General features: G+C 34.2%; 3 protein-coding genes across 5 annotated transcripts; all 3 read right to left on the reverse strand.

The window, feature by feature from the left end:
- Window positions 1-2,517: 2,517 nt before the first annotated feature.
- LOC107031831 (transcription initiation factor TFIID subunit 6) lies at window positions 2,518-11,040 on the reverse strand. The gene is made up of 12 exons (XM_015233316.2): window positions 10,664-11,040; window positions 10,389-10,475; window positions 10,067-10,168; window positions 9,865-9,973; window positions 9,499-9,602; window positions 9,290-9,427; window positions 9,111-9,206; window positions 8,583-8,707; window positions 8,109-8,241; window positions 7,846-7,971; window positions 7,573-7,687; window positions 2,518-3,139 (listed from the first exon to the last, which is right to left on the reverse strand). The coding sequence occupies exons 1-12, from the start codon at window positions 10,787-10,789 to the stop codon at window positions 2,757-2,759; spliced, it is 1,644 nt and encodes a 547-aa protein (XP_015088802.1). The 5' UTR covers window positions 10,790-11,040; the 3' UTR covers window positions 2,518-2,756.
- A 1,038-nt stretch (window positions 11,041-12,078) lies between these two features.
- LOC107001829 (EH domain-containing protein 1-like) lies at window positions 12,079-19,411 on the reverse strand. 3 transcript variants are annotated; one of them, XM_015199790.2, is made up of 17 exons: window positions 19,205-19,410; window positions 17,439-17,602; window positions 17,172-17,251; window positions 16,899-16,967; window positions 16,749-16,806; window positions 16,370-16,425; window positions 16,257-16,296; window positions 16,080-16,138; window positions 15,207-15,320; window positions 14,973-15,075; window positions 14,825-14,874; window positions 14,301-14,429; window positions 13,956-14,207; window positions 13,788-13,867; window positions 13,198-13,324; window positions 12,708-12,851; window positions 12,079-12,550 (listed from the first exon to the last, which is right to left on the reverse strand). In XM_015199790.2, the coding sequence occupies exons 2-17, from the start codon at window positions 17,521-17,523 to the stop codon at window positions 12,365-12,367; spliced, it is 1,632 nt and encodes a 543-aa protein (XP_015055276.1). In that variant the 5' UTR covers window positions 17,524-17,602; window positions 19,205-19,410; the 3' UTR covers window positions 12,079-12,364. The 3 variants fall into 3 exon arrangements, with proteins under 3 accessions (XP_015055276.1, XP_027768067.1, XP_027768066.1); XM_027912265.1 differs by lacking the exons at window positions 12,079-12,550; window positions 12,708-12,851 and adding an exon at window positions 12,877-12,980 and having other exon boundaries at window positions 19,205-19,411; XM_027912266.1 differs by lacking the exons at window positions 17,172-17,251; window positions 17,439-17,602; window positions 19,205-19,410 and having other exon boundaries at window positions 12,296-12,550; window positions 16,749-16,832.
- A 910-nt stretch (window positions 19,412-20,321) lies between these two features.
- On the reverse strand, window positions 20,322-24,349 carry LOC107001757. Its single transcript, XM_015199731.2, has 6 exons — window positions 24,151-24,349; window positions 23,631-23,665; window positions 23,077-23,522; window positions 21,927-22,376; window positions 21,297-21,606; window positions 20,322-20,755 (listed from the first exon to the last, which is right to left on the reverse strand). Exons 3-6 carry the CDS (start codon window positions 23,479-23,481, stop codon window positions 20,619-20,621), a joined length of 1,302 nt encoding a protein of 433 aa, XP_015055217.1. The 5' UTR covers window positions 23,482-23,522; window positions 23,631-23,665; window positions 24,151-24,349; the 3' UTR covers window positions 20,322-20,618.
- Window positions 24,350-24,672: the final 323 nt, after the last annotated feature.

Here is a 24,672-nt window from a genome sequence, read left to right on the forward strand (position 1 = left end):
AAACCCCATTTTTCCAATTTTCATGTATTATAGTCCACAAATTTTTGGTGATCAAAAATTCTGATGTCTTTTTTACACAATTTATTATGGACATCTGTTAAGACGTTATTTATGGAGTCAGTTGGCCCTGACGACAAAAATAACCCATTTTGAAGGTCAAACAAGCCCTGGAGTAGGTACGCCCTCTATTTTTTCAATTTTCGTGTGTTATAATCAATGGATTTTTGGTGATTCAAAATTCTGCTATATTTTTTGCCCAAATTTATTGTAGACATCATTTAAGACGTTAGCTATGGAGCAAGTTGACCTTGACATCCAAAAAGACTCATTTTCAAGGTTAAACGAGCCTCATAGCATGTAAACCCCCATTTTGCTAATTTTCATGTACTATAATCCATGAATTTCTGGTGATCATAATTCAGACGTCTTTTTTGCCTAAATTTTTTGTGAACGTCAATTAAGACGTTAGCTATGGAGAATGTTGGCGCTGACGTGCAAAATGACCCATTCTGTAGGTCAAACGAGCCTCGGAGCAGGTTAACCCTCCAATTTGTCGATTTTCGTATGCTATGGTCCATGAATTTTTGGTGATCTAGAATTTCGACGTCTTTTTTGCACAATTTTTTTTTGACGTCTATTTAGTCGGTAGCTATGAATTCAGTTGTCCTGACAGTCACGACGACCCATTTTAAAGTTCAAACGAGCCCCGAAGTACGTAAATCTCATTTTGCCAATTTTCATATACTATAGTCCATGCATTTTTGATGATCCAGAATTTCGACGTCTTTTTTTATCAAAATTTTTATATGCATCCGTTATTATGTTACTATTTAGACAATTAGCCCAGACGGCCAAAACAGCCCATTTTGAAGGTCAAACGAGTCCAAAGCAGGTAAACCCCATTTTGTCAATTTTCATGTATTATAGTCCACAAAATTTTGGTGATCTAAAATTCTGATGTCTTTTTTGCCCAATTTATTATGGACATCCGTTAAGACGTTATTTATTGAACCAGTTGGCCCTGACGATAAAAATGACCCATTTTGAAGGTCAAACAAGCCCTGGAGTAGGTACATCCTCTATTTTGCCAATTTTTGTATGCTATAGTTTATGAATTTTCGGTGATCCAAAATTTCAACGTCTTTTTTGCCTAGATATTTTGTAAACGTTCATTAAGACGTTAGCTATAGTGACAATTGACCCTGACAGCCAAAACAACTCATTTTTAAGGTTAAACGAGTCCCAAAGCAGATAAATCATATTTTACCAATTTACGTGTACTATAGTCCATGAATTTTTGGTGATTAGGAATTTCGATGTTCTTTTGCCCAATTTTTCCGTGGACATCTGTTAAGACGTTAGCTATAGTCTACGATCTTTTTGGTGATCCAGAATTTCGACGTCGTTTTTGCCCAAAAAATTGTGAATGTTCGTTAAAACGTTAATTATGGAGTCAACTGGCCCTAACGGCCAAAAACGACCTATTTTGAAGGTCAAAAGAGCCCCGAAACAGGTACATCTCATTTCGCCGATTTTCTTATACTATAGTTCATGTACTATAGAACACAAAAATTGGCAAAATATGGAGGTTTACCTGCTTTGGGCTCATTTGACCGTCAAACTGGGTCGTTTTGACCGTCAGGGCCAACTGCTCCATTACTATGGTCTTAACGGACATCCATGAAATGTTTCAGCCAAAAACACACCGGAATTCTAGATCACCAAAAATTGGTGGACTATACCATACGAAAATCGGCAAAATGGGTGTTTACCTACTTTGGGGCTCAATTGACTTTAAAATGCGTCTGTTTGTCCCTCCGGATCAATTAGCTCCATTGCTAAGGTCTTAATGCACATCCATGAAAATTTATGGTCAAAAACACGTTGAATTTTGATAGTAAAAAATTCATGGACTATAGCACATGAAAATCGGCAAAATAGTTAATGCTTGGGCTCGTTTGAACTTGAAAATGCACATTTGCTCTTCTATACCAACTTGCTCCATTACTATGGTCTTTACGGAAGTCCATGAAATATTTCGACCAAAAACAAGCCAGAACTCCAGATCACCAAAAATACATAGACTATAGCACATGAAAATCGATAAAATCAAAATTTACATGTTTTGGTGCTCATTTTAACTTGAAAATGTGCTCTTTTGCTCTTCATAGGAAGTTGGGAAATTAATACATTAAGTCTCATTATTTTTATGACATTTAGAAACCATGTTACAAGAATTAGACAGTTTTCTCATTTTTTTCATGTCAGACGAGAATTTTTCAAACAATGTGTGTGTGCTTATACATATCAGGAGCTCCAATAATAAAGATTTTGCATTTCTTGACCCTAACGTAAAGAAAGTAAAAGTTGCACCATTCATGACAAAACCCAAGTAGTTTGGAAAGGACCTTCCAAGACATTGAAACTAAAGAAAAAAAGAAGCAACCTCAATCATGGCCGAGCCAAAACCATTTGGAATGGACTCTCCAAATTCCAAGGCAAACAGCCTAGTGAGAATTTTTCAAAAAAATCATGTACTAATGAGGCTGCAATAATCATGAATTTGTGTTTCAAGACGCCAAAACGCCCAAAAATAGAAGTTACGACAGTTATGATAAAGCATACTATCTATTTCAACAACACACTTGATGCATCTCAAGGAGAAGATGCAACATATAATACATAAATAGTAATGTACCCAAAAAGGCGAATGAATGCAGTTGATATTCATTCCCACTGTCCCCCATCCACAAGGATCACAAAAAGAAAGACAACTCAGGTGAAGGGATAAAAGAAAACATCCTTTCACCAAAACATTCAAACAGAGATGGCAACAACCGTACGGCATCCAGATCTTCCTTCCAGGCCTGATCAAGAGGAACCGATGTTTTTTGACCTTGACTAGTAGTCATATCCCTTCTACCATTGGTCCTCAGCGTATTCTCGTTTTGCTGCAAACCATGTGATGCTGAAGATACACCAGTTTCTGTAACCCTAGGGGTTACAGCATATCCAACAGCTGGTCCTTGTGTGCTTACTGGCAGAGAATTTGCCGTCATTGAACTAATTGGACCATCTGTCATTAATCTCTTGGGTGGAGGCTGGGTCATCATGTTGTCCAAGCTTGCTTTCCGTTTGCCTAGAAATTTTCTTTTTGTAAGTGTTTGTCGAGACAAAATCAAGAGGCAATGATAGAAGTGATACATTCAAAGATGAAATGATAAAATATTGCAGAAGACAAGCAAGTTGAAGCTATGAGAAAAATTAGAGAAGAATATTATTGAATTGCGTATCTACATAATACACAGAGACCTATTTATAGATACTAAAATACAATCCTTGACCAAATAGAAAACTATATACTATTCTTATTCGACTCTATTCCTATTTCTATTTTAAGTAGGATTGTATATACCTATTTATATTCTAGGGAAAAGGGTCAAAAATACCCCTAAAATTAGTTTTCCCTCTGCCGTTAAAGTGAAGTTAGTTTTACCCCTAAATTCACCATATGTACCCCTCATTTAACGGAAAGCCCCAATTGACTAAAAAATTAACCCGAATTTTTTTTAAAAGATCCATCCTCCATTTTAAATCCAATCCCATCCTTCCCAGTTAACATGAACTTTGGGGCTTCCACCCGGTGATTCCAACTTGTACTCGTCGGTGATGGGAAGGAAGGTGAAACCTGTAGCAAAATCATTCATCACACTATTAGACCGCATCGTAATATGATTCTGGGATGTTCTCTATCAATAATGCCATGGAAAGTCCTGAACGTCCTTGTAGCAATGTTCCACACCACCACATATTTAGGGCACAATCCAGATGAAAAACATAAAGATTAAAGAGTAGGAGGAGGTAAAGATAAAGCAATAAAAATCTAACTTCAGACACTACTGAGACGATGTTATATGCTACTGTATTACTGACATTCTTGTCGTGGTAGAAACATATCAAGTTGCTGGCTTTGCTCGATCGTGATGAATGTTGACGAAGCAGCAAAAAGAAGACTGTTGGGTCGGGGTTTTGGGTTTAAATGAGAAGTCAATTTGGGGTTTTCCGTTAAATGAGGGTAGATATGGTGAAATTAGTAACGGCAGGGGTAAAATTAACTTCATTTTAACGGTTAGGGTAAAGTCAACCAATAAAGTAAAGTTGAGGGGTATTTTTGACCATTTTCCCTACATTCTAACACTCTCCTCAAGTTAGTGCATACAAGTCATACCTAGTTGGTTACAAATATAATTAATATGAGGACAAATAAGGTGTTTGGTGAGATATTTGTAAGCTGATCACTCGACTTCACAAAATCAATAGTCAATCTGAATGTGCTTAGTCTTTCTCATGCAATACTGGATTTGATGCAAAATGTCAATAAAACACAAAGGGGAAAAGGGTCAAAAATGCCCTTAACGTATTGGAAATGGTTCAAAAATGCCTTTCTTCCACCTATTGGATCAAAAATGTCCTCTCATCCACCTATTTGGATTAAAAATACCCTCAAGGTTGAGTTTAAGCCTAAAGTTACCCCTCCTTTTAACGAAAGCTGATGTGGCATAAAAAAGTTCTTTTAATTAAATACGTGGTATTATTTTTTTAAGAATGATAACTTGTATGTGGTATTATTTTATTGGTTCACATATAATTAATTAGATCTAATTTCATCAGTCATACTCATTAATCCAAACCCATTTTTTGAAAACCCATCACTTTCTTCATCTTCCTTTTCCAAAATTATTTGGTGAATTAATAAAGTGTTGGGCATCACCAACATCATCCTCGGAAGAGTAATTGGTTAAGGTCATGAATTTATTTTAAAAAACAAAAGCATGGAGATGGCAACGAATTATCAGAAGCATCGAGTCAAAAAGAGAAAAATCTCAATTGGGTCATCATCATTAGCAAAATCTGACTTGGCGACAAGTTATCAGAAGCATTCAAGTGCATACAGAGCAGAAAATAGGTTCATTTGTAACGTTGATGGAGAAAGGGAACTGGAATAAGAAACATTGCTCACATCTACCAGCATTTGCTTACGTTTTGAGAGCCAGTAGGGACAAGTATAATGTACAAGGCTGTGCTAGAAAACGGGACTGTAGAATATTGAAACCAAGTAAAATTCAACATATCTTGAGAATTAGTATTTAATTAATTCCTCCAAATAATTTTGGAGAAGGAAAATGAAGAAAGTATTGGGTCTTTTAATTATAAATGATTTTGGGTTAATGGGTATGACTGTGAATGAAATTGGGTTTAGTTGATTGCATGTGGATAAATAATAATAATGCCACATATTTAATTTTTAAAAATCATTTCTGCCACATCAGCTTCTGTTAAAAGGAAGGATAATTTTAAGCTTAAACTTAACCTTGAGGGCATTTTTGATCCAAATAGGTGGATGGAAGGGCATTTTTTATCCAAATAGGTGGATGGAAGGGCATTTTTGATCCAGTAGGTGAAAGAAGGGCATTTTTGAACCATTTTCAATACGTTAAGGGCATTTTTGACCCTTTTCCCAACACTAAGTGATTAATTTCTAAACGGAAAAGGGTCAAAATTGCCCCTGAATTATACGAAATAGATCACTTATACCCTCCATTACATTTTGGGATCAAAAATACCCCGCCGTTATCCTAGGAGACCACAAATACACTCAAGAGTTTAACACTCCAATTTTTTAGTGACGTGGCATGCCACATGGGACTTACTCCTCCACCTAACGTTGCCAACTAAGATTCACTACAAAAGAACTTGACCTTTAGTGGCGATAAAGTTGCTAGAAAATCCCAAAATATTGTCACTAAAGGTATGAGTGATTTTTAGTGACGAACAAAGCTCCAACAACCATTCGCTAGTAAAACATATTTTTTCAACCAAAAAATATGATAATTTATTTTCGATTGCTACCTAGTTTTCTAAAATAAATAACTTGCAATATCAATAATTTTTTAGAACACCCAATATTATTACAAAAAATCATGACAATGACTTCTCGATTCACATCTCCTACTATATAATGCATCATTGTACATTTCATACATTTATTAACATAAAAATAAAACATACAGTTCTTCAAACTCCTACTAAATCGATATCATTTTTGTTTTTTTAAAAACAATGAAGAAAAAAAAACAAAATTAAAATTTAATGTTAAAAACTTTTACTGTCAATTTTTTGGGCTTTTATGTAGGACTAGGCATAAACACCGGAAAACCGAAACACCGAACAAAACCAAATTTTTTCAGTATTCGATTTTCGATTCGGTATACGTTTTTGTATTTTTCAATATTTCGATTTGATTTTCAGTATGTAGTTTTTTGTTATTCGGCATTTCGACCAAAATATATTATATTATAATATTATTATATATTTATATTATATTAATTATTAAAGTTAAATAATAAATATTATAATATAAAATTAAAAAGTAAAAGTAAAAGACTAATGCACTTCTTTGATGTAACTATTTTTAGCCCATTAAGCTGAAAAATCAAACAAAAAAATTGTAAAATTTTAAATTTTAAAAAGCCCACTAAGCAAGCCCGTTAAAAAAATTGAAATAACAAAACCGAATCGAACCGAATTATTTCGATCCGATGTTCGGTACACGTTGTACAAGAACCGAAACCGAATTACCGAATGTCCACCACTACTTTTTTGGTGGCTATTGTCGCCACTAAAGATCTAGTTCTTTTGTAGTGAATCCTAGTTGACAATGCTTAAGTGGAAAGATTCGTCCCACGTGGCTTGCCAAGTCAATAAAAATATGAGGTGTTAACTTCTAAGGGTATATGTGGTCTCTTAGGATAACAGTAGGGGCATTTTTTATCTCATAATGTAACGAAGGGTATAAGTGGTCTATTTCACATAGTTTAGGGGCAATTTTGACCCTTTTCCGATTCCTAAATTATAGTGTTGGACTTTTTAAACCAAGTTTCAAAAGACTGTGTCGAACCATAGAGTGACTTACTCAATTGACATACAAGGCTACTAAACTCCCCTAAGCAACAAAATTAGGCGGTTGCTCCATATAAACTTCTTCACGGTGCACAGTCACCAATAAGTGCTCAAAATCTAGTATGAAAATTGGATAGTCTTGGAATTAATAGACTAGTCGATATTAAACACGAAAGTCACTGAAAAAGGGACCGAAATATGTTCATGCATCGAAGCAATAGATATGATAATTTATGAGAAATAAAAGTATATGGACAGGGTCGGAATGATGACATGATCCTATTGGGAAAGAGAATTATACTCCAATGACATTGTATCAATAATTGATGTTTTAGACTTAATATAGATTGTCTTTCTAAAAAAAAGACTCAACATAGACTGAAACAAGTGGAAAAGGAGACATTTGTACATAATGGTTTAAGTACAAACCAGGTACTTTTTTGTGATATGATACAAAGTTACCTATTTCAAAAATATTGACCGACACTCCAAGAGGCAGAACATATTTAATAAACATACAAAAAAGTTCACAAGGAAAAAGAATTACAAGTTCTAGTTATAGATTCCTCTATGGGAAAGAATAGAATAAGTAAAGAAAAGACCAGGACATACCCGACGACAATGTAGTTGAGACTTTCCATTTACTCTTCAAGAATGTGCGAGTGGATGGAGATAGTGAAGCTGGAAGCAACTTGAAGCGCTCGTAGATGCATAAACCAGCAGCACACTGCGAAGCCATTACATAATTAGGAGACTAATTGCAGTGATACCAAAATATCTAACAATTAAAGTTAGAGAAGTCACATTTCACTGTATTCAATATCACATTGAAATGATTGGACAAAATAATGAAGAAAGACACATTAAACATTCAAGACAACTGACCATCAAGGCTCCATACACACGCCAAGCTTCAAACCTCTTCATTTCATTTTTTTGCTTCTCGGGCTGCATTTCGGGTTCCAGTAATTGCAAATAAGCCTCAAGATTTGGCAGCACAAGTAGGCGAACCTGTACATACAAAATTAGAATATATCACCAATTGCTGCTTACACTTCAATTTTTATTTTTAGAATGGTAACTTACACTTCAAAATTTAGTAGCAGCAAATAAGATGGAAAGGAAGAACAGGGAGAACAAGGAAATACCACACCAGGTCCAAGAGCTGCGAGCCCTTGAATTGCTCCATAATGTTGTGGCAGCGCTTTAGTTGGATCCAGAAAAGCATGCAGCAAAGTACTGGTGACACGTGACTGGAGATTGTGGTACACACGACCATATCTGCACTGGTTTTACTTGTGAACAAGACAGCCCCAGTTGATAAAGATGGAACTATTACAGTATTACAAATATCATGAAACTGAAAAATAAGTTCAATAGAGTCTATTAAAGCACAAACTAGAAAAAACATGTGTTGGAATTGCCAACAACTATACAGAACATGCACTAGCAAACAACCACCTTCTCATGTGGGCAGCAAACAAGGAAAAGGGAGAAAAGCGCAACATGTAACAGGATAAATTCAGTAGGAGTAAATAGCTTGATCAGCATAGAAGCAACGGCATATGGAGCAGATCCATTCTTTCTGTAGCTTCCAAATGTGAGAATTGAGTGATCCTTACCTCTTGCATATTAAAGCAATCAACGTAGCTGAGAAGTCCCTAAGTTCCCAATGATTGTCAGATAATCTGTTTCCCAACCTTCTTGCAACAAGGCATGTCATTATAGAAGGCATCAACTGGTGCAGCTGGAGATAAACTCAGCAAAATAACTAAATTATTTAAAAAAAGGAATAGAAAGTCGCATGGAGGAGAAAATTATCAGATCAGCCACGGGAAAATTAGAAAACACCAAGAATCGAAGCTGCATGGTTGAAGCCAAAGCCAAGCCATCCATTATGTATATAACACTGCTTTTATGAACAAAGTAAACTAACACAGCTTATTCAAACTAAATAAATTAACTAATGCAATTAAACCCACTCTTTTCTCTAACATATACGTACTCCCCTTTTTTATTGTCATTTTTAAGTGATTTCAAAAACAACAAAGTTTAACCAGTCCAATCATCATCAGAAAAGTTTATAAATTATCCTAAACCTACTTCATAAAGTAAGAAGTATTTGACACCAACATCAGCAATAGACTCACATATGGTTCAATATGTACTTGCTTATTCTGGAGAAGGCTCCAGAGTAGTCGCATCAAAGCGAAAAGGAGAGGAAAATTGTTCAAATTCCGAGAAACCTGACATGTAACAGACTATCATTAGATCATTGTCCATCACCCATAAATGTTACATGAACTAGGCTTAAATTGACTACAATTACCTCATCAGATACAAAATATGTAAAGTAAGGTACTACTGGATGAATCCCTGAGTCTGTTGCTAAGCTTTGTAGAGCTTCTTTAAAGAGAAAGGGATTAGATCTATTCACTGTAAGCTCTTTAATTTTTTCATAATAGAGCTGCAAAAAAAAAATGATGCATAAGGATAAATATGGGCAAAAAGGATACAAACATTTTGGTACAATTATACCTGAAGCTCACGCGATAGGACATGCTTAACAGGTACTTTAATATCAACAGGAACTCCATCCTCCTTATACTCGGCATTTCTATTATCAGACGGCATAGCTAAGACTGTGATAAACTAATCTGTTAGTCTGGAATATTGAAATTAAATACAAATTTTAACTAGTACTAATACTACAAGAATACTTCTCATTTTGTAGCAGTTGTGAGGAAAAGAAAAAAATTAAAGGCAGGAGGCAAACTAAGAGAATGGGAATCAGTAGGAAAAACACTACGCATGACCCAAAAAAAATCAGATGGCTAGAGTAAAATCAAATCCCAAAACATCCAGACAAGCTAATTGCAGATAAGGTTGTAACAAGATGCGGACCTTCAGGCAGAGGGTTTTCAGGAATAGCAGGTTGTACTCCTTCTATAGCTAACCAATGGGCAACAACAGCAGCATCTAGCGGTGCTTTCGGCAAAGGAGCTTCGATCACCTAAACCACAAAACACGACAACTTACTATGAGTATCACTTCAATAAATTCACAAACTAAATCTGTTAAAACCTCATATATCAAAGTTCTTTACATCTTTGAATTCTACATCCTTCTCTTCAATGTAGAACAAATCCTTATGTCCAGCTGCTCTCCTGAACCTTAACGGATCTCCTGAAGCAAAGCCATATATTGGCTGCCCAACACAAGACAGACATAAAAGAACAAGCAATTACAGCACAATTGCAAACTTAGATAAATCAGCTATAGCCTATGTCGTTTGGGCTCTCCAAAAGTATTGCTGCTTCCGAGTTGACTCCTCCAAAAATGCACTACCTTTGGAGGATCCGACACACAATCATCAACACATTTGAAGATCCCGGGCAACATAGGCTGGTATAAAACAGAAAAGGTACCTCTACACCTCTCAAGCTAAGTGCAGCATCCACATCATCAGTAGATAACGTAGTTCTCTTCGAATGATGCATACATTTAATAGCTTCCTACAGTATCATACAAAAATTTATGCAAATTAGATGCGCAATAACCTCAACAAAAAAATAGAGTCAAAACTCCACCATGCTTATGTTCCAAAAGTAATCTCGAATATCAAACCATCCATATCTTGTTATTCCAAAGGAAATGTGTGTTTTTGTTAGTATAAACAGACTGTGTGTGTAAAAGGAGTTACCTGCATAATCTCTCGAATACGGTATTCGACATCGACGGCCAGAGCAGGCAAGACATCTGGTGATAAATTGCTTACACCTATACTTTGTGATATCACTTCTATTGTCTCTTTCGGTACTATACTCATCTTTCTACTAGCTCCGGTTACTCTAGGTTAAATCCAGCTGCGAACCCAGAAATTCGTCTATCTCGGTCAGTTTTTCAGGCGAAGAGTAACTGCTAGCACAGCTACGTCTGACGAACTCTGAAGCGGTGAACGGCGGCGGAGCGGCGATGGAATGGAGAGATTAAAACCTAAGCGGAGGGTAGAGAGAGAAAATTGTATGAAAGCGTAAAAGCTACAATGCGCAGTCTCGCCGAGGACAGTGACCCGACGGGTCGTTTCAATCGGGTCAAGTAGTAAGATAGAGAGTTGGAGCACCATTATTTAAAACCTAGACACAATTTACAAACTGTTTAACTTTTATCCACAAGGAACAGATTCCCGTAGGATAACTTCGTTCGACGACAAATTACATTATATAAATAATAATAATGAAAGTTATTTGTGCGTTTACTTTTTCGTATTTGAATTCATTAGTGAAAATCCGCTTAAAATACAAAACTGACTATGAGTTATGTACTTTGAGAGAATTAAATACGACTTAAATAGTATATACCTAAACATGGCTATTTGATGCAAATTGTACTCGTACTAACAGTGGGTTAACCCAAACGGGCTCATCCAGCATCAGCCCAAACAATTGTATCATATTTAATAGGACAAATTACATAAACCACATACTTTTTAGGCGAAATTACAATATATTCCTCAAAAGTTGATAATTACAAAAAAAATTCAAAACGAATACAATAATATAAGCGCTAATACATTAATCTAATGTGCGAGATACATTGATCGTTAAGTAAGATACGTTACATTTTATACATGATACACTAATTTGATGCGTGAGATACATTAATCTGATGTGCAAGACACACTAATATGATATGCGAGGTACATTTTATACATGATACAGTAATCTGATGCGCAAGATAGACTAATCTGATGCGCGAGATACACTAATCCGATACGTGAGATACACTAATTTAATGCGTGAGATACATTAATATGACGTGTGAAAATGAGGAATTTTGAAAATTTGTAAAACTTATAAGGGATAATGGTAATAAGTAAACTAAAAGGTGAGATTTGCGTGGTTAATTCTTTATACTTTGATTTGCATATTACTTATTTTATTTCTTCATATTCAAATGTGTCCAGATACGAATTGTGAAATAAGATTCATTTTAACAACGACCAATAAAGATGTGTCACGTAATAAATAAACAGGGGCAATTTAGTGCCCATACATTGAAGTCGGGGGTAAGTTGGAGCTAAAAGGTTAACGACAGATATTTTTGTACCAAATTCGATAGTTCAAGAGTATTTTATACTCTTAATATTATAAATTTAATAAAATTAGTTATGATCAAAACAACACAACCACATTCCAAACTATACACCTAAAGGGAGCAAAAAGGATTAAATTGAATCCCCTTCATCAGAAAATCATAGTGCACAAATAGGATAAAAATAAATATTTTTGGTTATATGTGAATCATTCAAATCCTATTTGTGATTAGAGTATTATTTGAATCTCTTTGTATGAATTTCTGGCTCCCTCACTGGGAGATATAACTCGGTACTCTAGGTACCTAGTTACTCGTATGGATTCTTGAAATTTTTGAGAAGTTCAGGAATGTCATAACCAAGCATATCATCAACAGCTTGTATCAACTTGGGTTTCAATTTCTCAAACTTGTCAATGTTATAACCACTTAGAATTTCTCTAAAATGTTGAACATCTGGAAAATCCCCAGGTGGTAGATGGTGTTCTTTTTGAATCTGTTTGGAAGAATGAATAACATTAAAGACATAGATGTGTCAAATCGTTCAAAAATGCACTAGTTTTGGAGGATCCGGCACATACCAGACATTTTTGAAGAGTCTGAGCAACGTACTAATAAGTCCATATAAAGTTAGTGTAAGGGGTAAAAGATACCTTAACGAATTCATCAGCCAAGTTATCGATCAGTCTTTTCTGTGTCTTCGATTTGCCCATCATAGCGGGCATCTCCCTTTTCAGGTGACTTGTGATATAAGCATGTACTTTTGCAGCTCTAGCACGTTTTACGAATTCATTTATCTGTACGCAACAAAACCTGACTACTTTCATCTCTTGTTTAATGTAAAATCAGAAGCATAGTTTACAACAATAATTGTGCATATAAGCATGTAGTTTTGCAGCTCTAGCACGTTTTACGAATTCATTTATCTGTACGCAACAAAATCTGACTACTTTCATCTTTTGTTTGATGTAAAATCAGAAGCATAGTTTACAACAATAATTGTGCATCAGTTCCAAATAAGTTGGGATCAGTTATATAAACGTCACTGATCGCTTCTCCTCATGTAAGCTCAACTCAAATCGAAAGCACAGTTTATGAGCAAAAAAAATATTTTAGGATCACATTCAGAGATTGTGAACTTACACGGCGATCACAAGCCTTTTTAGGTATGTTTTTCAGGTCTGTAAGGAGATCATCTTGTTCCTTTTCGAAAAGTTCTTTCCCCAACGGCCCTGTGAGATCCTCATTTATAGGACTGTCATTAAATGATCTGTAAAAGCCAAAACATCCATAGACTTTATGAAAAATTGCACTACTATATTTGGAGAATCTGACACACGACCAAATGATCCTTAAACCGACCAATGTGGGATCGTACATTTGGGCACTCACACGACCAAATGATCCTTAAACCGACCAATGTGGGATCGTACATTTGGGGCATGGACAATACAAGACAGGGGCCAAACATTGGAAACAATGAATATAGGGTAGGCCTGATTCCGCTACCATGTAAAGAAACGGATATTGAACCTAACTCAACCCCAAAAGGGTTAGCTCATGAGCGGGGATGATTGTCCAAAACCATATAAGGAGACCAAAGGACCCTTAAACCAACCGATGTGGGACTTAAACGCTCACATTATCATTTTGTGCCACTTAATCATATTTAGTTTGCTATAATACTCCCATCGAAATGAATCATGTTTTAATCGAAAATATAGAGATCATACCCGATGTAGACACGTGATACTTCAGGGGTATTCTGAACTTTCCCTAAAGACCACATCAAAGCTCCATAAACCCTCATAAGCTGCAATGGTGACCAATTAAGAAAACAAAATTTAGCAGTCTATAAAGAGGTCGTGAACATGAACGAAAAATAAAATAATATGCCTTACTTGTTGGGTATCAACTTTGTCAGCTTTGTTCAATACCACACGAATCTTATCATCGTGTCCTTGAAGAGATGCAATCACACGTTTGAATTCATCGCTAATATCAAGTTTGTGAGGATCAAATAAAAGCAGAATGAGATCACATTTAGCAGCAAACCAGGACGTCACCCCTGTAAAGTCATAGCTCCTCTGTGTTCGTTGCTTTTCACCTGATAGAACTCCAGGTGTATCGACAAATGTGATATTCTCTAACAGCTTTTTCCACATGACATAGAAGGAAATCATTCAGTTTCTATATAAAAACAATTGTTTCCATATACAACACGATTAACGAAGAGTCATACTCACAGGATGAGGCATTTGAGAACATTCAAACTTTGACAAAAACGCTGTTCCAAACGATGTCAAACCACTAAATGGCATTTCTGCTTGAACAGCAATTGTGTTCCCTGGGATACTTCTTTCATCAGGTCCATTCTGTATAATACACAGTGCAACTTATGAGTTCACGTGAACCCAATACTTTTTTGCCAAATCATGTGTACGTACTAAGAAATCCACTAAACATCTATAAATATTTGATGGTGAATTCAATTATAACAGTATATTAACTTGAGGTCGATGTAGGAACGCATAAACTTCAAGTCCTGAACCTGCCTCGGTTAAAGTGAACGATTGCCAAACAAATGATTTAGTACTTCTAATTATAGTAAAAATAGTAGTTCTCTTATAGAATCATAAAAACATCGTCTAAAGTAAACGGCTACTATTAACAAAAACAGTATTAATATTTCTTCTACTCGGCACCATACCAAGAAGGATAATAAGCGAGTGAACACAGTAGTCCATACAAATCAGACAAGTAAAAGTACCATGACGACAACAAATCTGTCTGTTGTAGGCTCCGGTCCAATATGAGCACCTATGGACATAAAAGAATCACAAAATGAGCACCAAGAGGCTGTTTCCATAGCCCGAACGCGTGACCTACCAGTTACGCCAAGAATCATTTTTGCTAACCTGGATAGCTGGATCTGAGTAAATGTTTAATGAAGGTTGTTTTGCCAGTGGAGTATTGACCCAAAAGCATCACCATTGGTTTGGCATCAAAATCACTATTTGCCTACCAAACATAGAAGAATAAAGAAGTTAATTCATCTATACGCATCACCGTCATCATGATACCAATAACGGAATTTAAGATATTTTCCTATTTGTTTAATAAGCATAGCTAAACTGAAATGCAGCTCCTACCAATAAAGGAGAGACAAAATCACTGTAGTGATATGCAACTTCCAGTGGCTTTAGTTTTTTGGCGTACAACTTCTTCAGTCCATCGGTTATTGATGTGACATAGTTTGAAGGGACCTGAAAGGCAAATGAAAAGGACCAAGCATCACTCCAGGAGCAAAATAAATATACATACCAATGGAATGCTATAGGATGTGTTCGGGGCCGTTTGGGAAAAGGACATTCCCATTCAATAATTTCAACAGATAGCTTATGACATCAAATAAAAGAACAGTTTTCATTGACAGACGAGGACCACGATAATTGTTCACAAGTTAGCTTCATAGGGAGTACATGCTGTCATGTTTATATTGTAGTTATCAAATGAAGTCCCACTTGTACACTGTGAAAGTTATATAGAATATAATTATAGTTTATAAGTTTGTCGATCATCTTAAGACATTGCCTAACAGAAGTTTGTCACGTAATTTGGAATGAAGATAGTGTAGAAAGGTACTCCTAGAAAAGGATACCACATATACAGCTAAAATATGAAACCATTTGAACAAAAAGCTAATCTTCGGAAGTTATAACAGATAAGTATCTGAAAAGTGCATTACTTAAGAAGAACATGCAATATTTGAGAGTTTATAGGACACAGAAAAAAAATGAGAGAAGATACTTGAGATGGTTTGGCCACATCTTATTTCAAACTCTAGACGACTTGTCATGTGAAACTAAGGTGATTGAAGGTGTTAAAATAGGATGAGTAACACTAAAATCACGAGGAAGAAAGTTTTGTCTCAAAAGACTTACAGTCTCTTGAAATTCATGCAGATTTAATGCAAAATCAGCGTGGTAGAAGAACTAGATTCATATTGGTGGTACCACACTCACCTTCTTTGCAGATTTTGACGATGAAAACCAATTAGCTCGGGAAGATAGCGAAAGACTGCCTGCTTCTCAATTCAATTAGTTAAATGCAGAGAATCCATTCACTCCCCCTTCCCAATTTCCCAAGAACGCAAACAAATAAAAATAGAAATCTTATTGGATGTACTGAAGTAACATTACCATTGCTTTCAGGTACCCATTTGGCCACGCGCTTCTTCTTCTGTAAAACATTTGCAGTAACAGTTAAGCAATAGATGGTAAAAGAAAAAAATGAATCTAGCTGGCATACTTACAGCGAGAAGTCCGTCCAGACCTTCCATTGTAGGTGGCTGTAAATTCTCGAAATCAACTGCATTGGATTGAAATTTTTCAAATTATAAGACCAGAATAAGATAACAAATTCTGCTTGCTAAAGAAGGCCAATACATGCCATAACGAACAATCAACAAATTTTTCAGATGAAAAATTGACCACATTTGTGTGTCGACCTACAGATGTACTGGCCCGTAGGTAAACTATCATGAGTAAAGGTGTTAACGGGAGAAGTTAGAATTCATCTAGCCAATCCCAACTTGTTTGAAACTGAGCCATAGTTATTTTTGTAGTTGCAGTCATGTGATAACTAACATTACTAGTATACTGTTTGGTTATAGTTGAAGCTACATAGCTTACCGTCAGCATTTGAGAAATCACTCGTCACAGCATGGCCAGCTTGAGCCAAAGAAACCAACTACATAGTGAAATGCAAAGAATGATCTGCAGTTTATAGGGAAGAAAATTAACTATAAAAGGTGAATGAGAGTCCACAGAAAGAGCTAGTACCTGCATTGCAGTTATAAACTCTTTAAAACCAAGATATCCTTGCCGTTTGGAATCTGCAATTGCCCAGACCTTCGGAAAAACAGAGAAGTACAACGATTTGATTAGACATAGGTATTAAATGCATAAAATATGTACAGTAATAGTGCATCAGCTTCATAGTCGTAACAAAAGGCCGTATATAAGTCAAAAACAACTATTAGGCTACACATAATCAAAGAAACACCGAAGAAATGAAGGGCTTGTTTGAAAAGAATTATGCACAGATAGAAGAACCTGCTTGAGATCTTCACGAGGCAAGTTTGACATCGCAAGGAATCTGGTGGCATCCTTTCCGATGAGACGTCCATCTCCATCTGTGATACCATTAAATTCAAAAAATGTTAAAACTTGAAGCATTTTAAACTCATAATGTGTTTCAATTCTAAAAACTCTTGAAAGTCGAACCGTTTAAATTTAAATTATGGATTCATATCCACATGCACATATTTAAATGAGAATGATGATGAGATCGCACGCGCAAGAGACAGAGAGAGAACAAACCCGAATCAGCAGAACTAAACCATTCTTGATAGATCTTCTCGTTCCTTTTGGAGCAACGATTGATAGGATAAGTATCAAACTCCATTCTTCACAGAAGCCAAGTTGATTGTTATGCTTTTGAACAAGCTAAGCTAGCACCTCGAACTTAGTTTGTCCTACCATTACTGAAAATTACATAATTAAGTTTTTCTTCAAAAATGCATCATGGAACACATAGTTAAGAGAATGAGTATAACTAATATATCGAAGATGATAAAAATGAAATGCCTACATTATTTGGTTATATTACAATGGATATATATTCGCGACTTGATAGATAGTGTAAAAGTTCTTTACGTTATCGAGGTGTATAACAACAAGAAAATTCATGTATCCATGAAACAAACGATGCAAATACACTATCAGTACATAAGAATGGATATATATTCGCGACTTGATAGATAGTGTAAAAGTTCTTTACGTTATCGAGGTGTATAACAACAAGAAAATTCATGGAGGTTTTAACCAAACTAAGCTATTATATAAAGCCATTCACCAAAATAATATGTTTTTCTAAAATTTTACAAAACTAGTATAAACGTATTCCACAGTAACGTTTTAGGATATATTTTATTTTTTAAAAGTTGATGGCGTCAGATTGATATACGTTACTCACAGTAACGTTTTACTCTTAAAACGTTACTCACAGTAACGTTTTAGGAGTAAAACGTTAGTAAAACGTTACTGAAAATAACGTTTTAGGAGTAAAACGTTACTTACAGTAACGTATATCAACCTAATGCTGTTAGTTTTTTTTAAAAAAAATATACCCTAAAACGTTACTGTGAAATACGTTTATACTAGTTTTGTAAAATTTTAGAAAAATGTATTACTTTGGGAAATTGTTTTATATAATGGCTTAGTTTGGTTAAAAATTCAAAAATTCATGTATCCATGAAACAAACTATGCAAATACACTATCAATACATAAGAATGCAAATTATAAAAAGCATACTTTTTCTAAAGATTTTAAATTAGATGAAATGCTCACACTATCAAAATCAAATGTGATTAAGTAGATTAATAATGAATTTAAGTAATAGAATGACAATTCAATATTAGATCAATAGAAGGTGTTAGTTGAATAGCTTTTCTGAAATGTAGATTGAAGAGTATAAAAACAATTTACTTTTTTCGGAAAACACGTTTGGCCATAAAATTTTGAACTTCAACTTGAAGTTGAATTCCAGAATTTTCAAGAATTTGAAAAACAACAAAAGGGTTTTTTCACGTTTTTTCACTCCAAATTACTCACAATACTTCGACACTTATGTGTATTTCATGGTCAAATCAATATTCAAAATATCATTTTTCAGTTTGAAATCAAAAACTTCTTTTTTTCAAATTTCAAGATGAATCAAATAAAGTAAAAAATAATTTTTGGAAAAAGTGAATAATTTTCACGGTCAAGCGCCCGCGGTATATTTATAAGAAAAAAAAATCTAAACAACAATGTATTTAGATTTGTTGATGGTTTTTTTCATGAATCATAGAAAATATGGAGGAAAAAATTGGTAAGGATGAAATCATGCATGGATGCATGGAATGAATGAAATCTCTCTATTATTAATAATACAAAATTCGAGCCTAGAAATGAAAAAAAAATCCTAGTAATAGGCTTTCCTCTTGAATGGGCCGGGCCTAACATAGCCCGAATCTAAATTAATTGAGCCAGTAAATTTCGAAAATCAGACGATTAGATAAAAAAAACAATTATCAATACTTACAAAGATGAAGCCTTTAGGGTTTCAATATGAAAGAATTGGGTTGAAATGGCTTATATATATATATTTGTTCTTGCTCTCTAATTTCTCTATGCTTTCTCCTCTTGTATATTTTGTTGTTTGTATCAAATTAATGAGAGGAAAAACACAGAGTTTTACGATAAAAATGAAAAAAAAAATGAGAGAAATCAAATCTGCATGGATGAAGGCACAAGGAGAAAATAAAGGAGGAAAGAAAAAAAAAACAAAATGAGATAAATTGAGGTTTACCATAAAATAAAAATTAAAAAAATAAGAAAAAATAAGAAAAGGAAAAAAGATCTGTAAAAATTATATAAATTTTGGGATTAATGCTGTATATTAATTACTTAAACTAAAGTAAATGTGATAAATTTTAGGATGCTTGCATATAAGTTAAATCTTTTTTTAATGTCAATGCTATCTTAATTTTATTTATTTTCAATGTTAACCTATGTGATATTAATTTTGACGTTCGAATAATTTGAATTTAGTATATGCAAGACATATTGAGAAGTCCGAAAATTTTTAATTCCTAAAAATCAAACTCGAGACTGTCTTGTTTTTTTGTTTCGTACGGGAAACTTACATAAATATACTATAATAAAAAAATATTTACCATTTATTGCAATAATATATTTTTTTTCACTTGATCAATTTTAATTCATTTATAATACAAGTCAATACATATTACAAAGAACAATTTATTATTCACATATAATACAAGTTTTAATGATGGATAATACATTTATCACATATTTTACTACATTTATAATACAATGTGTCAAATTTTTACCAAACAAACATAATATATTTCAAAAAACAATTATAATTCATATATATTGCATACATAATTCACTTTTAATTCATATTGCATATTTAACATAATATTGCTATAAATGGTAATAAATAAAAAGTATCGCTAAAATCAATAATTATTTACTAAAATGTACCAAATTATGTTGTAATCATGTGTCCTATTGGAAATATGTCATGAGCTAGAAGTAAATTGAATCATAAAAATATACACAAAAGCCAGAAGTAATATGACATAACAACATATTTCCTCAAAACAAATCCATTGAAGGTGGCATGAGAACTATAATCCATCTTGATAAGTTATTTAATTTAGAAATTAAAAAAATATATATGATATCATAAATGATATAAAATTTGAGCAATTAATTAAATAGCTCGCTAGACCTATGATTAGAACAACAAAACGAAATGATGAAATAAAGAAGAATGAATCAGAGCCCAGAGGCTAGCACTAGTCTTTATACTCCAATGATTGGACACGTCAAAAAGTCCGTTTTTGACTGACTATGTTGCTAGGACTCTTCAAAAATATCATCAGGTGTATAAAATTCGAGCAACATAGCGTGTAGCTAATAATAGTTCAAGAAATGCCAATGGTTTTCCCAAGTAACCAAAGAACTAGTGATAATTCAATCCCAAATATAGTGTGAATAGAACTTCTATCCAGCATGAATCCATAAATTGTTACTCCTGCTCTATTGTTCTCAAAATATGTCACTGCAAACAGATTTGTCAAAATAAAGTACCATTAGAGTAATCCTTGCTAAGTAGCTATGCAGTATTACAAACTTGATACTAAAAATCAGTCCGGTGTACTAAGCTCCCACTATATGTGGGTTCGGATAAAGGGCCGGGTCCACAAAGGTCTATTGTACACAGTTTTACTCTGCATTTCTGCTAAACCCTGTTTTACATCTCGAACCCGTGACCTCCTGGTCACATGGCAACAACTTTACCATTTACGCCTCAACTGTGTGAAGATTTTAACACAGTTGGTATGGAGAAAAATTATTATATATTGTCAGCATGGGCGTAATTAGAGGGCACAAGGGGTTCATCTGAACTCCTTCGTCAAAAAATTATTACTATATTATATAAAAGATCAAATTATTTTTTACAATCCCCTTGGATTCACTGTGTGTTTACTTCTTTATATTTTGAATCTAGTAAATATTCTAGCTCCAATACTGATTATCGGTGCATATAAGTTAAACTCGCAGTAATACTAAGGAAAACAAATTTAACCAGCATATCATACCTAATGCCTGTCTTTTTTGGAATGAAATTGTGCTATACGCATATGCATGGACGAATTTCGTATTGTCCAACTCGTCTTCTTCATCTCCAACATCATCAGCATCAGATGATCCTTCAGAACATACAGGAAAAATGTGGTCACAGGTCGCTCGAGTAATTGGTGTATCAGCCTCAGTTGAATCAAATGAGTCTATCGTTGCACATACGTGCCACTTGGCTGCAAGGCACGTAACGGATTGAGCCTTGTGTGTAATTCTGGTTGCACTTCGCAACAGTATCATCAGCCCGGCAAGAAGGCTGACAGAGCAGAGCTGCATATTAAAACGACAACCTTTAAACACGAGTAACAGCAACAAAACAGACTATTCAGGATAAGGTTCGGCTGGATGAACTAGGGGTCAATCATCTAGGATAAGAATCATAATAGGTACTCCCTTGATTTCATGTCATATATGACGGTGTTTGGCTGAGCACGAATTTTAAAAAGGAACAAAAGACTGACCGACTTTAACCACATATTTGGCTACCTGAACTTTCACTTTGTTTGTGATGGTTCGATTCACCACCTTGTAATCTCCTTCCCCTGCCCCCACTTTTTTACAAAATAAATAACAATGCTTATAAGGCATACCGCGAGTTCACCACTTTCATAGATATGAAGATCTGCAGTTGAGCGTGTGGTCATGAGAAGGGACGCGAATTGGCTTGCTGTAACGAGCATCAATGCCCACAAGATGAATGACCGGTACCTATGGCTAATGATCCTCAAGTGCCTCCTAATTCTCAGGTGCTCTCTCAACACCGATTCAACATCAGAATCCACGTGAAACACCTGAGCAAAATCTTGTAGACGGAGAATTTGAAGGTAACATATCAACCGGAAAAGTATACAGACTAGGAAGAACACGACCGTCCTGTAAAGCCAAGAACTCAGCTCTAGAATGCACGCGACAGTGTCACTCACAATGACGTTACCCAAGAAGGGGATTCGTGTACCACCCGAACTGTACCACCAAATCTTGTACGCGCATTCAACAGCAAAACATGGCAGGACAAATATGAATAAGATCTTTAGTGAACTCTGCATATAGAGAAGAAGTTACCATTACATCAAAGTTGATCAATACTCCATCCTTTCGACTCATATAAACAGTACTCTTTCTATTTCGAAATGTCTCAAAGAATATGAATACAATTCCACTAATAACATTTTCCGTTGTATTTATCAAGACTTTCAAGAATTCATTTAATTATGTGCATATATAGTCCTTAGGATGAAATTCTTTTAACTGCGAGTTACCATCTTAAGGAGATTATCAAGTACTCCTTCTGTCCCAATCTATATGACATTATTTGACTTGATACGATATTTAAGAAACGTGTGGCCTGAAATAGACCTTAGATATTAGTAAGGTTATAAATCATTTCATTAAGAGTTAAAAAGGGGAATTTGAAAGTTTTTAAATTGTTTCGAACTATTGAAAGGTGACATTCTTTTCAAGACGACCTTAAAAGGAAAGGTGACACATAAATTGGGACAGAGGAAGTCTATGTTGCTCGGACTCTCTCCTATTGGATCTTTATATAATGCACTATTATTAAAGGATCGAATACACACCTGTTAGCATTTTTGAAGAGTCTGAACAACTCAAGAGGGAGTTATAACTATCATGAGATTTACGTCTAGTTACCAAACAAGTGACTTAGTAATACAAATATATATTCACTATATCGGTGCATAAAACTTAAACTCGGGATAAAAAAAGAGAAGGTAAACTTACATTGAGCTGTTCAGTGTAGCCTCTTCTAACTGTTTCACTTTCATCACAAAGCTTATCAAGGAACAAAAACCTTCTCAGCCCATATTTCTTAACAAACTGAGAAAGACAAACAAATGACAAAGCAGCCACACTGCTAAGTGATAGCTGCACAACGTTGTCATATGGACGACTGTGTGCAGCATCACTATCGTCCCTTGCCAGAAGAAAATGTGAAAGGCAAGGGACGATTACAGCTAATAGTATGAAAACAAACCAAGAAAGAAAAGCAGAAAACGCGTTGGATTGATCCACACACATCCATTTCAACCATGTTCTGAAACTTCGTAATTCATCATAGGCATTTGATACTGTTCTTTCAATTTCCTTGTTTTTGTTAAGTAAAGTTTCCTTCTTGATATCACACATTTTGTACAAGAAGTTTTGTGTATCTCTGTTTGTTTTTTTTCCTGAAGAAAATTGTACTTAAATTCAGACAAATCTATAGCGTATGAGATAAAATGGCGGAGCTAGAAATTCATATTTATAAATTTATAAAGTATATAAGAGGATCATACCTGTTTAAATTATGAGTAGACAGAGTTAGAGATACCTATAAAATTATGAAGTTATGAATATATAATTACTTCAAGTTGATATACAATAATAATTACAATTGAGTTTATACTTTAAAATATGAGTTTATACTTTAAAATATATAGTCGGAAAAATGCATTTTGATTAATAGATTTATTTTGTATTTTTGTTTACGAAAGGTAACAAAGTATTTCATAAATCGAGTCTGTTTGAATAAGCTTATAAGTTATAAGCTATGATTTATAAGCATAAGTGGTAACAATTTAGGAATTAATAAGTTATGACCTTTTGGTTTTTATGATTTTGATTTATAAATAAATATTTTATTTTACTAGAGCATTATAAAAAAATTTAAGAGTTTTTTTTATATAAAAAGATGTAAAATAATTCAATCCAAACAGATTTTAGTTATTTATAAAAGATAATAAATATCTCACAAAATTAATACGTAACGTACACAACTCAAAGACTATGATTATTATACAAAATAGAATGTCATACCTGAGATTTGAATGTGTAATCCAAAGCAATTTTTGAATTCCTTTGTGCTGCACTAGAATTTTTGCTTCAATAATTATATATTTTATAATATAATTTTTCGTCGAAGAAAATTGCTCTATGAAATAAGAGTAAGTTGATGATTTGGTGATGGAGATAGAAGAAGAAAGGAATAAATTTTTTTAAAGCAAAAAGAAGAAGAAAAAAAGGCAATGGAAACTTGTAGAGAAGACAGTGAGTGTAGTATCCTTTTATAATGGAAAGTTAATATACTATGCATAATGGTTCTGGATTCTTCCAATCAATGAGATTTTTACTTCTTAAATTAGTTTGGTATATTATATAATATATAAATATAATACTATTCATAAGATTAGTTATATCATAATCTTTTTATAAAAATTAAAATAAAAGAACAAACAGTTTTTCTACTAGTGTATACGTTCACTTTGTTAAAAGTAAATTCTTTTGGAATTCGTTAAACTATGTATCAAGGTGGCAAATTGATATGTTAGGTTAAATTTG

This window comes from Solanum pennellii, chromosome 10, assembly GCF_001406875.1.
Source record: "Solanum pennellii chromosome 10, SPENNV200".
NCBI lineage: Eukaryota > Viridiplantae > Streptophyta > Magnoliopsida > Solanales > Solanaceae > Solanum > Solanum pennellii.